Below are 18,473 nucleotides of genomic sequence, written 5' to 3'. Positions count from 1 at the left end.
GGGTAGGACTAGAACCAATGGCTTCAAGTTACAAGAAAGGAGATTCCGACTAAATATCAGGAAGAACTTTCTGACAGTGAGAGCTGCTTGACAGTGGAACAGACTTCCTTAGAAGGTGATGACCTCTCCTTCTATGTAGGTTTTTAAACAGAGGTTGGTTGGCCATCTGTCATAGATGCTTTAGTTGATATTGAGAGGGTTGCACTGTAGAGGGTTGGACTATTTGACCCTAGGGGCCCCTTCCAACTCTACAGTTCTATGATTCTATTATTTATGTCCTATGTTTCCCCTCAAGGAGCTTAACATGATATTCCCCTTCCCAGAATGTGGCTGCCAGACGGGGGACTGGGAGTGCCTGCTGGGATCATATAATACCAGTCCTAAAAGATCTAGATTGGATCCCTGTACATTTCCAAGCACAATTCAAAGTGTTGGTGTTGACATTTAAAGCCCTAAACAACTTAGGCCCTGTATACCTGAAGGAGCATCTCCACTCCCATTGTTCAGCCCAGACACTGAGGTCCAGTTCCAAGGGCCTTCTGGCAGTTTCCTCATTGTAAGAAGTGAAGTTACAGAGAACCAGCCAGAGGGCCTTATTGGTAGTCACACCCGCCCTGTGGAACTCCCTCCTGTCAGATGTCAAGGGAATGTTTTAGAAGATTTTAGAAGATATCTGAAAGCAGCCCTGTATTGGGAAGCCTTTAATGTCTGGTGTATCACACTTTTTCTAATCTGTTGGGAGCTGCCCAGAGTGGCTGAGGTAACCCATTCAGATGGGAGGAGTATACAGTGGTACCTTGGTTGTTGAATTTAATCCATTCTGGGAGTCCATTTGACTCCTGAAACAGTTCGAAAACCAAGGCGCAGCTTCCAATTGGCTGCAGGAGCTTCCTGCACTCAGAAGCTGCGGAAGCCGCATCAGATGTTCGGTTTCCGGGTTTGCGAACGTTTGGCTTCCGGGTTTGCGGCGTTCGGGAGCTGATTTGTTCGGGAGCCAAGCCATTTGACAACCAAGGTACCACTGTACAAAAGTTAAGCAGATTAAGCTATACCCACTATTTTCCAGTTAAGCTGGCATAATTTATGAATCTGAAAGCAGTCTCAGTTGTGCTTCTGAACTGGTCTTTGACTGTAATAATAAATTATTACTACAGTGGTACCTTGGGTTACAGATGCTTCAGGTTACAGACGCTTCAGGTTACAGACTCCGCTAACCCAGAAATAGTACCTCGGATTAAGAACTTTGCTTCAGTATGAGAACAGAAATCACATGGCGGCGGCACAGCAGAAGCGGGAGGCCCCATTAGCTAAAGTGGTACCTCAGGTTAAGAACAGTTTCAGGTTAAGAACGGGCCTCCGGAATGAATTAAGTTCTTAACCTGAGGTACCACTGTATTACTAATCTGATGTTATTCAGTGTCAGATTTATTGGATGTGATCTTAAATCAATAACATTTGCCAACTGTATCATCCACTTTTTGTAGATCAGCATAGCTTGTGAAAGTAAAGGTAAAGTTGGCAGGTGATTCTAAACACCTTCTGGTTAAACACAGGGCTGTTCTGAACCAAGGTCAGCATTTTCAGGCATCATACCTGTTTTATTTATTTGCCACATTCACATCCTGTCCTTCATCCAAGGAGCCCAAGGCAGCATTCAGAGAAGCTATCAATTCCTCCCTGCTTCAACATACTACTTATTACCCCACAATACAACTCACTTAGATCACACATAAACTCATTCCTGAGGTAGAAAAAACTTCACCTGCTCAATTAATTTCTGTAGGTCAGGCTGTTATTATAAGCACAGGGGCAGGGCCAGTGGAGGAAGGTTGAAAACTTGACTCCAAAGTTGTTGATGGGCACAATATCTCTATGACTTTCTCCTCTTAAGATTCTATTAATTCCACCCCTGACCCTGTTATTTAACTTGTCTTGTTGAACTTATTCTGCTTCAATAAAAGTCCCAACAGTTAATTAAAAAGGTATGGTGGCTGATTGGATTTCATGATATATGCAGGCCTTGTGAGAGACTCCAGGGGCTACTCTAGAAGTCCTTGCAGATTCCAGGGGGATTTTCAATGAGCTTTGATTCTTGTCTAGATTTCAGCAGGTTCTGAGTAAACAGAATCCAGATGGGTGAAAGTTTGATTCCTCTCTGGTTTTACTGGCCCCGAGAGAAAGGAGCTGCATTTACTTGGTCAGCATATGTGGCCTCATTAACCCCGATCAAACTAGTTAAGGAGAAGCATTTAAGGTTTCCCTCAGCTTGGAAACAGGTGAATGTCTTTGATGGCATCTGGAAACTACATAAGGCGTAGTGGCAGGTAATAGCTGTACTTACCTCTCTGGTTTAGATTATGGTTATTGTTAAAACATATGCAAAATAAAATGTAGCCAGCGCCTCCACAGTCTACTAATTTTTATATGAACTGCCACATCATATGGATGAATAAGAAAGAAACCCCAAAGAGATTATTTCATTTCTTATTTGGCTGAGAGTTTCTATGATGCTAGATAGAATCTGCTATGCCAGCCCTAAGTACCAACCACATTTTGAAGACTGCAATTGGGCACACACAGAGACAATACTCTCCTAGGAACATTCCCCTCCTCTGGTGTCTATATGCATGTTCGCAGCTGTCTTTAATTAGCAACTGAATAATTTTAATTTTGAGTGCATGGAAAGATGACATATTTTTCATATGTGATTTTTCTCACATGGATTTTTTTTAATGTGTAGACTGTGACACTCAGTTCATTCTGTATTTCCTTCCTCATGTTCATTTCCCTTTAACAGCCATCATTTATTCTTTCCAGATCTTTCCAAAGGTTAATTCCTCATAACAGACACACCAAACACAGCCAAATTTATGTGAACATAACATTCACATGAGCAATTTCCAGCAAGTATCCTTGCTCTCAAAAAATCTGTTCACGGCCTCACTAACAATATACATATAGTGCCATCAACCCACAGGCTCCCGTGGTCAGAACCACCATTGTAGTGTGCCTGCTGCACACTGATGGGCACCCACCTCCTTCTCTGGTCCTCTGCTGCTCTGGTCACACACCTCCCATTGTGTCCATACCCTCCCCCAGCGCCACAGCCAGGAAATCCTGGTGTACTGGTGGCTGTGGTGGGCATGGCTGCAAAGGAGGAGGAACAGGAGGTGGCAGTAGAATGCAGTGGGGACAGGGGACACGGGGCACTTGTCACTGCTGAGTGCTTGCTGCTCCTGCTCCTCTGCCACTGTGGCTGTGCCCCCTTGCTGTGGTCATGTCCCCCCACTACTGAGAAACCCAGGTGCGCCAGCAGAAGTGGGGTGGGAGAGGAGGAGGAGCAGAAGATGACAGTGAGGCACAGCGAGGTTGGGACTGGGGGCTCTGTTTGAAACAGCAAAATGTTCCAGGCTGGTCCTACCTTAAAGGGTAAGTCAAAAGTAAGATGCCTGCTTGAAAGAGCTTACAATTTAAAATGATAGTTGGGGAGCCAACAAAAGGGAAGGGGAGAAAGGGAAGGGGAGAAAGAAGCAAGGATACCAGAAGATGAATATGTACAAGTACTTCAGCTTTGTTTCCACTGGGAGTGAAAACTAAGAAGTTAAGGCAAAGGCTTTCTAAAAATAGTATGTTTGGTATATAGATTGTAAACAAAGGCAAAGGTATCATTTAGGAACTAAATTTCAGTGTTCTGATTATGTCAAGGTGTCTTGATATACGGAGCAACAAGGAAGATGGGATGGAGTCTTCTAAGCAAGCTGGGCACATAGGGGAAGGAGCAATGGTCACAGAGAAGGGTATACCAGGAAAGAAGGACACAAAGATGGAGGAAATCCTGCAAGGTAAGGACCAACATGTGGAAGTGGGCCAAATTACTTTTCTTTGTAAAAGACTTTGCTTCCAAGTTCCTACCAGTTGTATGCCACAGACTGTTCTGTGAAATCTCTTCAACAGACATGCAGTCCACAGCAAACAAACAGCACTTGAGCTCCATATTAAAGGATAACCCTCTTTATACTGTCACAATAGGTTGCAAAGATTTGCCCTACATTTTTAAAAGCCACTGGTGAGCCTTGGCTCTGCCTATTATGTCTGCAGATCATTGAGAGGGAAGGCTGCTATTGAAATAGCTGTGTCAGAAATGATTGCCTTTCCATGCAGAGACAAAGCAGCAAAGCAAGCTGAGATGTCCCAAGTGTCTTCCTCTGACATCTCTTTAAAGAAACTGAAGAGGAATTCATTGACCAAGAGTAGTGAGCAATCTTTTCATTCTGTGCAACCTGCACAGGTTTGGGTCAGACTTCTACTTGCAGACTAAGCGATTCGTGACATGTAAGGTATGATGAAATCTACCTTTTGAACTGGAAATCCATTCACACCTCAAAACAAAAGGTGCAGTATTTCTAATAGCAATTAAGGGCAAGAGCCAATTCATATACTGTAACTGACTTTTTCTGTTTGGATTTGATATCCCGCCTTTCACTCCCCTTCAAGCGTCTCAAAGTGGCTAACATTCTCCTTTCCCTTCCTCCCCCACAACAAACACTCTGTGAGGTGAGTGGGGCTGAGAGACTTCAAAGAAGTGTGACTGGCCCAAGGTCACCCAGCAGCTGCATGTGGAGGAGCGGGGAGGCGAACCCGGTTCCCCAGATTACAAGACTACCGCTCTTAACCACTACACCACACTGGCTCTCTTTTCTGTGTTACTGCAACTCTCCTCACCTAGGGATCCTCACCATGATCATGGCTATAACATTAACAGCACTTGGGGATGGCAATGACAGCAAATTATGCAGACTGTGGTCTAGGTAAGGCTTCCTCAAACTCGGCCCTCCAGATGTTTTTGGCCTACAACGCCCATGATCCCTAGCTAGCAGGACCAGTGGTCAGGGATGATGGGAACTGTAGTCTCAAAACATCTGGAGGGCCGAGTTTGAGGAAGCCTGGTCTAGGTGGTGGATGGACAACTTCAGTTAATCTTGTTTGTTTGTTTCCCAGTGCTGTGATTATACGTGGTCCTGCACAATTCTATTACGTATAAATGGGAAGATGCGTCTTTTGCACCTGGTCACCCTTTAAAACCTTTTTGTTTTGTTCAATAATCACTAATCACTTGTTCTGAATCCCCTGTCCTTGCATGAAGGTCTTCTACTTTTACTCTGCCTCCTGCCAGTTGCCTTTCCCTTCCTCATGAACTGTTTTTAGAACACACTAATCAAAAATGGAAAGTATAACTTATAAATATAATGCCAAGCCATCATGCAGTTTTCAGAAAGTTAACATTCTCATATTCAAATTCTGTCCAAACATTTGGTTTTAACATGGCACTGGAACTCAAATTTGAAATTTGAAAATATCCTGAATGTGTTTCAGCTCTCTGTAAAACCATATACCACCACCTTTAATTACTGACAGCAACAAAAATTACCGTATTTTTTGCCCTATAGGACGCACTTTTTCCCCTCCAAAAATGAAGGGGAAATCTGTGTGCGTCCTGTGGGGTGAATGCAGGCTTTCGCTGAAGCGTGGAGAGCGAGAGGGGTCGGTGCGCACCGACCCCTCTCGCTCTCCAGGCTTCAGGAAGCTATCAGCAAACCTGGGGAGCCCGCGGGAGTTCCCGCAGGGCTCCCTAGGCTGCGGATAGCAGCCTGCTTGCCCGGAGCGCGGGGCACGCTGAAGCAGAGCGCCTCGCGCTTCGGACAGACATCCGCAGCCTAGGGAGCCCTGCGGGAATTCCCGCAGGGCTCCCTAGGCTGCAGATAGCAGCCTGCTGCACGGAGCGCGGGGCACGCCAAAGCAGAGCGCCCCGCGCTTCGGACAGACATCCGTGGCTGGGGGGGGGATAAAAATTTCTTCCTTTATTTCCCCCCCAAAAAACTAGGTGCGTCCTATGAGCCGGTGCGTCCCATAGGGCGAAAAATACAGTACTTCTTAAATTACTGCATTTAAATCAGTGACCCAATAAGTGAATGAGGTTGCAATCCTACACACACTTAGGAAGTTGCCTTATACCAACTCAGACCACTAGTTCAGTATGATCTACACTGATTAGCTGTGGTTCTCCAGTGTTTCCAGCGGAGTCTTTCCAGTTCTGCTTGAAAATGCCGGGGATTTAACATGGGAACTTTTGCATGCAAAACATTATGCCCCACCATTGAGTTATGGCCTTTCCCTAACTAAGCAAGTCTCTAAGAATACAACTGGACCGAATGATGAGTAGTTGTGCTTAAAATCTAGCAAACAGATTATAATCTATTCCGTAATATTCTGTTATATATTGCTGCTATACTTATATAACTTTCACTGGTGCAATGTGCTCACACACTTCAAAAAGAAAAGAGTAATGAACCCACCTGACACAAAGGCAACTTTTTCCTTTAGTATGGGAAGGACATCAGCAGCTTTTAAACCATCATTTCGGAAAGATCCTGCAAAAACGAGAAGAAAATAGGAATGTCTTGATTAGAAAGGAGTCTGCCTTTGACAGTGCTTGCAATGTGTTCCAGACTGCCCCAATCCACAAGTGATTGCCTACAATTTGTAGATCAAGCTATGGAAATACAGAAAACATTCTTTTCTCCAACACTAATTTTCTTCCAAATAAAAAGGGAAGGCAGCATGATATCTGTCAAAACGTACAAAAAGCACTGCACAAGCTTCTATTCATTATCACTGTTGTCAGGTCATGACAATATCAGGAACAAGAAATGAGTAAGTGACTAATATAAAAGATATAACAACAACAAAACAAACCCACAGGTCATAACAAAATAAAATCATTTCTCATATGAAACTGAGCATTCAGTAATATAACTAATTAACAACACTGGCATTTCCTAATTTTTACAGCTGCCATAAATTATCAAAACTATAAGTACATTACCTAATTCCATTCTAAGTATGGCTGCAGCCAAAATGAAAAATGTCATGGCTCTATACAGATAACAAGTGACCAATATTTGCGTAAGAAATGTACACCAGAAAGACAACCCTCATCCCCCATGTAGGCATACCGCTATTTTGCTGATGTAGTGCAAATGCAAAATACTGCCTAATCCACATGTTCAGCAAAGTGAAAGGAATTACTCGTACAGGTGGAGCTCAGGTGTCATATCAAAAATACATTTACTTGAAACAAAAATTTCTTCAAATCCAGTGGAACTTACTTCCAAGTAAACATGCTTGAACTGTGTCAACACATTGGGGATCCCAGTTTTAGAATATCATGGGGGGGGGGGCTTTGCGCCTACCCATTTTTTTCTGTCATGAAACTGTTGCTGCTCTAACATCCACATCCTCCTGCAGCAATCTCAGCTTTGAACTTAAGGAAGACAATGAAGACAAAGTCTGTCTTGCCTGCATCCTGTTATTGTGGTTTTTTTACAAAGAAAGCAGCTGGGTTTTTATGCCTGCCCACTGCTGAATATGGTTCTAAATATCTGAATATGGTTCTGAAAATGGGTAGCCTCTGCATCACATATCCATTAATACACCCAGCTTCAGAATGTGCTCAGTGCAGCTGATGAAGTTACATAGCAACTCATGTACAGTAGATGGCCACATAAATGCTACAAAGAGGGGTTCCAATAATGGGTTATTATTTCTTATAGCTGAAATCAGTGTTGTTGTTTTTTCTTTAAAAATTCAAGGGGTACTCTCGTTTTTCTACTCATATTGAAATACTGCCTCTCAACGAGGCTAAACTTACCGTAGATTCACAAAATGTTTAGGGGTATGTGTACCCCTGCGTCCCCCCAGAAAAAAAGCACTGGCTGAAATATAATTTGCTGCACTCTTTACAAACAAATGTGTTGTATGGTGTCTTGTTTATTTGGCCTTGGAGCTTCCTCTTCATATAGGAATTGGATTAATAAATCATTACTTTGTCCTCCCTAGGAAGGCCAATGAAGTAAAGATTTCCTGCCATTCCAAAACCAGGAGCATGTCTGCTCTCTGCCAAGGTGAATGAGTCATTCCTTGGCAGACTGGAAGCTGCTCAGCTGTTGCTTGAGAGTTTGAAGGAGGTCACATTTTTGGTTGCTATGGTGCACAGAAGAGCAAACAATACATGCTCTCCCACATGATAAGAACTATACAGTAATAAATCCACCCACATTGTCAAGACAACAAAGGTTATGATAAGACAAAGAAATATAACTTTTCTTAGCTTTAAACCGAAAGATGTAGGACAGAAGATGAAGCCAATGATTAGAAGCCACTTCCGTCCACTAACCTGAAATAAAAGTCTTTTAGCCCAGGAGTATACTTTTCTCTTTCTAATGAGGCATGACTAACGTGATAGGCGTTTCTGTTTTTTTTTTAACTGAAAATATGAAAGTTAGCATAAAAAGGAAATACTTTTTCCAAGCATGCTTGCCCCCAAACTTTCACATATTTGTTTTCTGCAAAGCCTATGCAAATAACACAGTTTGGATTACCTTGACATAATTAGCAGTACAAGGTGCGATCAGCCCTATTTTGCAGGGGTATTTATGTTCTTGAGCTGCTAGATGGGGCTTTTTGTTGTTGTAGTGATGTTGTTATATAAAAGCTAATATTTAAAACAGGTATAACTTCTGCCATTAGAATTCTGCTGTGGTAAACAGCACCCAGTCCCATATTGAATCTGACAAATCTATTCTAACCCCTGAGGTGGTAGAAGCACCACTATCTATCAAAGCCAAAAGCAGAAATTGTGACGCCAAACCCCTTGGAAAAAATGTCAGGCTCTGGCAGGAATCTGCCATGCAAATAATAAAATATTAAGCAACCTCCTCTGCTTTAGGAGAAATGGACAACTAGACATTTCGTGTGTGTGTGTGTGTGTGTGTGTGTGTGAGAGAGAGAGAGAGAGAGAGAGAGAGAGAGAGAGAGAGAGAGAGAGCGCGCATGCTGTCATATATTACCTCAGGAGAGGTTTCAATATAAAACCACAATACCATTAAATAAACAAAAACTTTATGTAATATTCACAATTCTGAAGATAGTGGCAAACACAAAAGTGATAATTTCCAGCAGACTTTTAACAACTTCCCCTGAAAAACGTACCTTTTGAGTCACCCCAAAATCTTCTAGATGGTACCTCAAGTTCCTGTGGGCCTTCCCCTAGACAGCATTACTAAGAAAGCCAAAGCTTCCCTTTCAATCCAAACTGGTATCATAGCTGTTAACTAAATGGGCCCTTAAATGTATTTTCTCCTGAACTGGTGAACTTTTACCTCAACCGTGCTCTCTCCACAAAAATTTAACACTTGGGCTTGAGGTGCCTGAAACACACACACGAACTCAGTAGGCCTTATTTTAAAGGTACCATAAGTAAAGTCAGGGTATGCCTTATACATCTTTGAAGGAAACCCCAAGTGGGAGAGAAATTTGTGGAGAGGCAGTGTGGAAATCGTGTGTGAGTGTGTGTGTGTGTGTGTGTGTGTGTCTTGGGAGGAGTGATCCCGAGGAGAGGTTTTATTAAGAAAGATATGGAGCAAGAGGTTTAGATTTTGTGAGGAGGAGATGAAGTTATCTGCCTAGCTGAACTGCTGGAGCAGGCCACAATGATACATAACAACATGTTCATTATTACAGAATTTCACTTGAAGCTCTAAAAAGCAGATTAAATGGCACCAAAGCACCTCTCGCATAAAGAGACTCTTGGGTCCAGGGCTTAATTTTTTTTGGGGGGGGAGGGGTGTTGATGAGCTCCTCAAGCCCCACCACCCTCACTCAACCCTATTCTCCTCAAAACATGCTTCTTTATATGCCTTAAAGATAGCTAGTGTAATTCACTCACAAATTCTGAGTGTATTAAAACTGCCAAAATATTTAGTCATTGAATAATTTAGACGGAACAGCCACCTGTTTCTCACAGGTAAACATGTGGAATCTCTCTATGTTTCTGGCTACATAGTCCTGGCCTGGGATGCAGCAGTAGGCCTCAGTCTCCCTCACTGCCTTGACTGTGGAGCCACTGCTGCAAGAAGGCTGTATGATGGTAGAAGGCTGCTGTTGTCTTCTCCACTGCTTTCTTAGCCCATGGAAGAAGTGTGGGTCAGGCAGGGTAGCAGCTTCCCCTGGGGAGGTGGGACTCGGCATAGTTTCTGACAACTCTGGAGGTGGAGTTGGCTGTGCAATGAGCAGAGTGGATTGCACCAGAACCAGACTCCGACAGCTCCAGGGATGAAAGTGGTGCCCCTGCCTTGTGCCATGGGGATAGATAGGGAGATGAAACAGGGTGAGGGGAATCCCTCTCCCCACCTCTCCAGGATCTCTTTCCTCAGGCACTTCCAACTTAGGCAAAGATCTGCCTCAATCACTGGATCCCACCCCAGGATTAAAGAATCACGCAATTGTAGAGTTGGAAGGGGTCCCAAGGGTCATCATTGGCCAACCACTAATTGTCTCCATCCTAATTTTGCCAGACCCCCTACTCAGGTCATTATAGCTCTCCCAATGCCCATTCTCAATGGCTTCATCTAGACGTTGGTTACAACTACCTATAGCACAACTTCCAACTACAATTCCCCAATGCTACTCTGTAGAACCATCCCTGTAAGTAGGAGTGGGACCACACTACCTCTAACTCCCAACTCACCAAGTCAGTCCATGAGGATACAACAGTCAGTGGTATCAAAAACCACTGAGAGATCAAATAAGAGTAACAGGATCACACGCCCCCATCTCTCCCTAATAAAGGTAATCTGTCAGGGGGATCAAAATTGATTCTGCTACCAGACTGGGCCTGCCCTGACTGGAATGGGTCTAGATTATCAGTTTCTTCCAAGAGCAACTGCAGCTGAATCACAGCCACAAGGTTAAGCACCTTGCCCAAAGCAGGGCTATCTGTAACCATACAGTAGTTTTTGGACCCAGGGAAGGCTTTTTAGGAGCGCCTAGGCAGAAATGACACAGCCCAGTACAAGCTATGTTGTGTATTTCAGCTGATCACATAGCCAAGTGAGCTAGTACTTAGAAACAGAGTTCCCTGCATATTTTTAAATGTCACTGAATTTGAATATTGAATGTGAGTACTTATGAACAGTGCTGTATTGCAAATATATGCTTCCATTGTTTTATAACTGACAGGAAACCTTGGCTTCCAAACTGCTATGGATACCACTGAACTGAGGAAGACTTTGCATACCATGAGGTACAACAAAGCACACGTCACATGCTCTGTGCTTTGAGGCATTTTCCTGGGGAACTTTTTAAAAGAGTTCATTCCCTAGAACCATGGAAACCAAACAGGCCATCTGCACAGTATACTAAATCCCACTGCCCCATACGCCAAACCGTTTGTTCCATCTAAGACAAAGGCTATATTCACTTTATGGCTGAAATTTATTCTCAGATGAAAAAGATTAATGCCATTGGTGTGCATTACTTAGACCTGATCCAAGACTAATATTTTCTCCCAGTTTTCTTGTCCCGTCCTTCCTTCTATTAATTATACATCGCCACCACTTGCTGTAACATCCTTCCCATTTCAAGACATATGGGTAGCTGAGGCTTTCCAAAGACTCAAAGCCCTTTGCCAAGGCTTGTCAGAGAGCCAGCACTTTGGGCTCTTTTTTTTAATGGAAAGGCCTGTCTCTGAGATTTCCTGCTTTTTGGTTCTTCACACAGGAGCAGCTTTTGTAAAAAGGAAAAAGAAAAAAAAATCCACCTTTCTTGCTTCCATTCCCCCCTCCTGCAGCCCTCAAATCTGGCAGAGGTGTGTGTGTGTATTATATTTAATTGCTAAGATTGTTATTCTTTACACAAGGCCTTTGGCAGGGCAGGGATTGAAAAGTGGTGCCTGAATGTACAAACATCAAAAGCAATGGATGCCCTGCAGCTCGAGAGCAGGCTAAAGGAGAGGCAGGGCTTTGATAAAGGCAAAGCACTTTGTAGCAAAACATGCAAATGTAATCAAAGCTTTTTACACCCATGGCCTCTCAGAAAGACGCATCCCAGTATTTGATGTCAACATGTTGTATATCACCGCTTAAGCCAACAGCCACACCTTGCCCTATGAGAAGAAACAGCCATATGGAAAGCATCTGATGAAAACTTTGTTAACAGACCATATGTGTGCTTTTAGATGCCATGTTAAGACATTCTTATTTACCCCAGATATTTGAAAATGTATACAACACCTCAACACTTTGTGCTTTTACTGTTGTATTTTTATAATACTAATATTAATTGTATTGTGGTCTGCATATGTTATATACAGCCCTGAAATCTGATTTGATAGTGGGCATTATAGAAATTAAATGAAAAATAACTGTGAGACACACATACACACAACTCTCTCTGCATGCCCTCCAACATTTCCACACATTTAGCAATCCTTTTATACCACTCAGGCTTCCCCTTTACACATTGCTGAATACTTTCAAGAGTAGCCAACATAGTGCCTCTAAGATGTTGCAGGACCCCAGCTCCCATCATCCTTGCCAGCCCATTTTTCTTGTTGGCTAGGGTTCTTGGGAGTTGGAGTTCAACAACATCTCAAAGGCATCTGCTCTAAAATCCATTGGCTATGTGCTGTTTTCATGTAAAAGCCAAAAATGTTTCCTTTCTTAAGTTAAAGAGATATGAGGTAGAAAAACATAATTATCCTACAATCTTTAACCAACACACTCAAAAATATCCTCATGAGTATGTCAAATGACAGGTTACTTAGCATCTTAATCTACATTGTACATTAGAAACAAGAAGCATACACTCCCATGTTTTAAGATTTAACATCTAGGGATCTCTCAAATGGTGTGTAAACCTTGAAGAATTTTACCAAATCATACTAACCAAATTGTAACAACATGTCCACAAAAGGCAAAAATGGGAATATTACTAACTTACTATGCAGAAGAACAAAAACCTCAGGCACTACTCTGGATAGAAGGGGATAAGAATAGTCGTAGCATGTAACTCAGCAGGTTTATAGCTAGTTGGCTGAAAGTTTAGTTTTGTTTTCAGTAGCAGCTGGCGGAAAGGATGTACACACATGGCTTCCCATCAGCAAACTCACTGCCCCTTATCAGGATGGAGAGAGATGGCAGGGAAATCAGTGTAGTGCAAATGTACCAGTCTGACCTTCCAACAGGACCCCTCCCTCTAAGCAGCAGCAACTCTGCTAATGGGAAGTAGTGCTGCAGCTCTGCTTAAATTTAACTGAACGCTGTGGCTAACAACATGTTGCCATATTAATTAAGCAAACAAAGGGTGCAACTAAAAAGGGTCTAGGCCTTAGCAATTCAACAACATTGTTGTTTGCTGCAGGATGGCAGGCCTTGGGATTTATTCTTATAAAATACTTATTTAATTAACCCTGAAGGGAAGGTTAAACACTTCAGTTAATCAGGAACTGGACACACAACCTATGCAATACAGGTCCAAGTAACAAATATTTTCTAAAGGAGAAGGGTCATCTATCTTTGCGGAGCAAAGAAAACCACACCCCTTTCTGACATGCGCTGCATACAGCAAAGCTGTACTGCTGATTGAGTAATGACCCTCTTCTTTGGCTCATCAGAGGTGTATTTCCTGAAATACTGAGCATACAAAAGAACAATATGCTGCATATGACCCAAACATCTGCTTCCCAGGCAGATTTCATGTGAGACTCAAAGAAAGCAGCTTTAATTAGAGACCAAGCCAGACCTTCACTTTGAGACCTTCAATTTTCTAAAGAATCTTTTAAAAACAAAATGAAAACCGGTATCCCCCTTCTCTCCTGCATGCTAAAATGAAGATACATTCTGCTCAAACCCACACCCCCTTTTCGCTTTTTGTTAATGTATGACAAAATGTATTTTACTATTCTGTGCTTACAGGGTACGTGTCCAGTTCACTATTTCTTCCCATTCCCTTCCTTCTTTCTGGTATAGTGCCTTTTGACTCAACTGGGAGCTTTGCCAATAAATCAGATTCAGCAATATGTCAAAGCACGTGTATTTAAAAACAATTGTTTGTTAAATCTATATAACCATTCATCAATAAATACATCCTGGGCAGCTTACAAGCAAAACAATATTAAAATGCAATATATAATAATTAAACAAGTAAATAATAAAAGCCACACCCCAAAGCCATCCCACTTTCTCCCATCGATTTTGATTATGAAACTATCATACGCAAAATGGAGCCTGTTGTCAGTCAAATCACTGCTCTTCTTTCCTTTGGCCCTCTGTGTCTCACCAGCACACCTTTTCTGGTGAGATATTTTTGACCTTTATTTATTCATACTTTATATCTACTGTTGCCAAGTTCTTTACTGTTCTGCTGCTCCTTCTCAAACCACAAATCCGACCCATGGATGGATTGTTTGCTCACGGAAAGAAAGTCATTTTTGAAATAGCCCTATTTTACAGGTGATGAGTATTATCTGCCAGACAGCAGTATAAATCTGAACAAAACTAGAACACTTTACATACATCAGCTGTGAGGAGCTGGGAAGAAGGAAGAGAGACGAAAGCAGAAGCCTAAATAATTTATGTGTGCTGCTTATATATTCTGACATCCCTGACACACTTTTTAAAACATTAATGAAAAATCATTTTACGGGTGGCTGAGTCATGACTGTCAGTCTGTAAAGGCTCCATATCTTGCCACCTGACTCTTCCATATGCTTTTAGCTCTTTTGACAGCCAAGCTGCTTGTAACTTCCAAGTGTTCATCAGCATACAGCACCAGGAAATATGTTGACCCATAGATGTGCCAGTAAATAGCCAAAGAAACATCATGAGAGGCTAGCTGTGAAAGATCAATTCTTTTTCAGTGGCATTTTTACACTGTAGCCACCAGGCCCTAATCTTGCTGCTCCTGCTTTTGCAAACCTGCTGTTCTGTTAATTAGTTAAGCTGCCATGCCAGTGCCGCTAATGGTTTGGGAAATTATCTGATAAATGTCAGAAGGCCTCCCAGGCTGCAATACTCATGCTACTTAATCTGGAACAGTCCTGTTAACATCCTGGGTTACCTCCACTTTCACTGGTTTGAACACGGCCTGTTGGTTACATCTGTAATATGCCAATGACCTCATGGTGGGCGTAGGTCCCCTAGTCCTAGTCCAGACCTGTAACCATGAGAGCACACTGGTTGTCACTTTATTCATTAATATTAGCCCTTAATAGTATCCTACCAAATGGTTCTGAATTAAAAGATTCTGCTGGCCCATCTATTTGATTCTATATATTTGTACACATTTTACATAAACCTCAAGACAATGGTATAACCCTTCAGATTTTTTCAAATTTTCACTCAATCATAAAGGTCCCTGGAAGAGCTTGGACCAGTCACTATTTCTCAGCCTACACACTTCAGTGGTAGTGGTACATGTGTACGTGTTGGGGTGAGGGAAGCCACACTTCTTTAGGCCACTTGGAGGGAGGGAAATCTAAAACTAATGTTACAAATATTTAACTGGTAAATTATTGTATGAAGGCCACATCTGAACAGTGGAACAACGCCCACTGGACGCTTGGGTTGCGAACGTGATCCGTGCGGGATGCACGTTAGCAATCTGCAGCATTCGCAACCCACAATGGCGCGTCTGCGCACACGCGGGTTGTGATTCGGTGCTTCTGTGCATGCGCAAAGTGCAATTTAGCACTTCTGCACATGCGCAACCGCCAAAACCCGGAAGTAACCCGTTCCGGTACTTCCGGCTTTCGGCGGTCTGTAACCCAAAAAAAACGCAACTTGAAGTGTCTGTAACCCGAGGTATGACTGTATTGTTATTATTATTACAGTGTTGCGTAACCTCCAGGTTACAGAATCTTTGGGTTACGGCCATGGCAAACCCAGAAGTGTATACTTCTGGGTTTCGCCGCTCTCGCATGCGCAGAAGTGCTCTGCGTGCTGTGCACATGCACAGAAGCGCTCTGCGTGACACATGCATGCACAGAAGCGGCACCTCTAGTTACAGATTTTTCGGGGTGCACACGGCACCCCGAAACTAATTAAATCTGTAACCAGAGGTACCACTGTATTTGTTATTTTTATTATACACACCCGCCAGTGTGGCTCATAGGATCTCACAAAGTAGTCTTAAGAACAACAAAGGCTTCTGATACTCAGTTCAGGAGTTGGCCAGGTCTACATAGATTTCCAATGGAAGGTGGATAAAAGAATTAGCCACCTGATTTTGCCCAGAATGATGGGGAAATTGAGTCACTTCAGCCAACTGGTTAAAACATTGATGGAAAAGAAGGGACTCATCTCTTCCCTTGCTTGGTCAATTCCCTGCTAGACTATGAAGAAGTGCAACCTAGAAAATACACTGCAAAAGAGAAAGAAAAACCAACTCGTCTACTGTCTTGAGGTCTAAAGCAGAAAGCCATGTGTGTAATTTCATCTCGTATATCCTATTACACTGAAGGATGGAGCACCAGAGTTAGCAATAATACGCTCTTCATCCCAAACATGCTTTGCTTACAGAAGGCAGGGGGTGGGGGAATATGTAACAAGATTAAATTGACTACTGCTTAAATTCTGCAAATTGGCTTTTCTTCACTAAAAGGAGCTCCTCTGAGCCACACAAAGAACTGGTTGCAGGTTAATGAAATTTGACTGATCTCCAGGGGGAGCAAGCTGTTGCCATATAGATCTATGACATCTGTGGTGAAATGACCATCTAGCTTGTCCACAAGACACAAGGAGGACAGGGCTGAATGAAGTGCTTCAAGGCTTTGTATTATTCTTAATTGTACTTGAACAACTAGATTACAAAGCCATTTTCCAAGCACACCCTATTCGCTACTATACATTTTAAAAAAAATCAATACCTGTTTTATATATATATATATTCAGTTAAAACAAAAACAAAAAACCCATCACACTACACTGTAGAAATTAAGAAAAAGCAGCCAGGAGAAAGAAAAATACCAAGGAAACTTGTTATTATTCCACAAGGTAGTATTTAAAAATGTTCCTCCACAAAGTAAAGTTGTAGCACATAATTCTGTTTCATGACCACCCATAATTTCTTTAACATGGTTCTAGTTAAATGTCGACACATTATTTAGCCATTAAAGTAAAACAAACTTATTCAGAGGCATCAAGAGCTGTGTTGGAAATGTTTTCATGGAGAGGAGTGCCACTGGAAATTGGAATATTTTATTAGTCTAATTGGTTAGTCTGACAATTTCGCATGTCAGAACTGTGCCAAGTTCCCACTCACCAGCTGAGCCTTCCAGCCATCTGTGGTGACCAGAAGACTCGGTAGTGCCAAAGATAAGTCTTCAAAATCATGACTCATAAGCTCTCAAATTATTGATTTAAATTACAAATCGGGGGCGGGGGGGGGAATGACTACTGAGAATGAAAAAAAACCACACACAACACCATGGCATCTTAAGGCCAATTTATATAAGCAGCAGAATTGTGGTAACAGGCTTTTCCTAAACTGTACTATTTCAGGCTGCAGGTGGGAAGCTACATGTTTGAATGCTATCTATTGGTAGGGGGATTTCTTCCACAGTGTGGGAGTATTAAAACATGCAGCCCCCAGTATGCAGTTCGAAATGGTACGGTCCAAAAACAACTTTACTGCCCGATTCTACTGGTTATATAAATTGATCCAACTATTCTGCATACCTCATGTATCCAATAGAACAGAAACCATGATGATGTCAACCAACATAGATTCTGGATTATGCAATAACAAATCAACAGAGGAAATTGCTCAGCTGAGTACATAAATTAGTAATATACTATAAAACACACACACACACCAGTTATCTTATCAATTGTACATTCCCTCAAGAAAAAGCTTCTTGGAGGGCAATTTAAGAACCATTGTCTTTAATGATGACTAACTGAATAATTTATATTGCCAGAATATTTAGATTATAGGCTGAATTAAGAATCCTGTTATCTAGATTCAACACAATGAAGATACAATACACCAAGCACATATGTAGCACAATCTTCATTTATGGCAATAGTCCTCAACAATCTTAGCTGAAATTAATGAGAGCTGATAATAGCATAGTGACCAGAAGACTTGAGTTTGGAATCAGGAAGTTCCAAGTTTAAGTTTTGCCTCTAGCATTAATTAACAAGTTGGTCTTAGGCAAGCAACTTTGAGCCTCTCCTGGTATTTACATCATCATTCCTTCTAATAGTAAACTCAGGTGGTGAGTGCAGCAGTTTTGTGAAAGAAAGAAAGAAAGAAAGAAAGAAAGAAAGAAAGAAAGAAAGAAAGAAAAGGAAAGTAAAAATAGAAGACGACTTAGAACAACCTAAAACTGAGCATGCCCAGGAGACATGGTATGGTATGTTGACTATCAGCAGGAAAAGGAAACACTGTGGAAAGGAAGAACAGGGTGGTTTATAGGAGGGCAGGACTGATCCTTAAAAACATGAACAGAAGTACTCTTATTAGATCAGAATACAGAAAACATTTTGTCGCAGGTCCCACTTTTGGGTTAATAATAGTGATCTACCTAACAAGATTATTTTGAGAATGAACACCAAATAATTTATGCATCCTGA

General features: G+C 42.1%; 1 protein-coding gene across 16 annotated transcripts in view; it reads right to left on the bottom strand.

The window, feature by feature from the left end:
* Positions 1-18,473, bottom strand: part of KALRN (kalirin RhoGEF kinase) — a 510,268-nt gene that overhangs the window by 291,232 nt on the left and 200,563 nt on the right. For all 16 annotated transcript variants that reach the window (XR_014158556.1, XR_014158557.1, XM_081869922.1 and 13 more), the window contains one exon: positions 6,354-6,428. Coding sequence is in view for 13 of the 16 variants with exons in the window: in XM_081869922.1 (XP_081726048.1) it covers positions 6,354-6,428 (75 nt within the window). In the remaining 3 variants the exon portion in view is untranslated. The remainder of the gene's footprint in view (positions 1-6,353; positions 6,429-18,473) is intronic.

The sequence above is a fragment of the Podarcis erhardii genome, assembly GCF_964252035.2.
Source record: "Podarcis erhardii genome assembly, chromosome: 1".
In the NCBI taxonomy this organism is placed as follows: Eukaryota; Metazoa; Chordata; class Lepidosauria; order Squamata; family Lacertidae; genus Podarcis; species Podarcis erhardii.
This window is presented reverse-complemented; position numbering and strand designations above follow the sequence as displayed.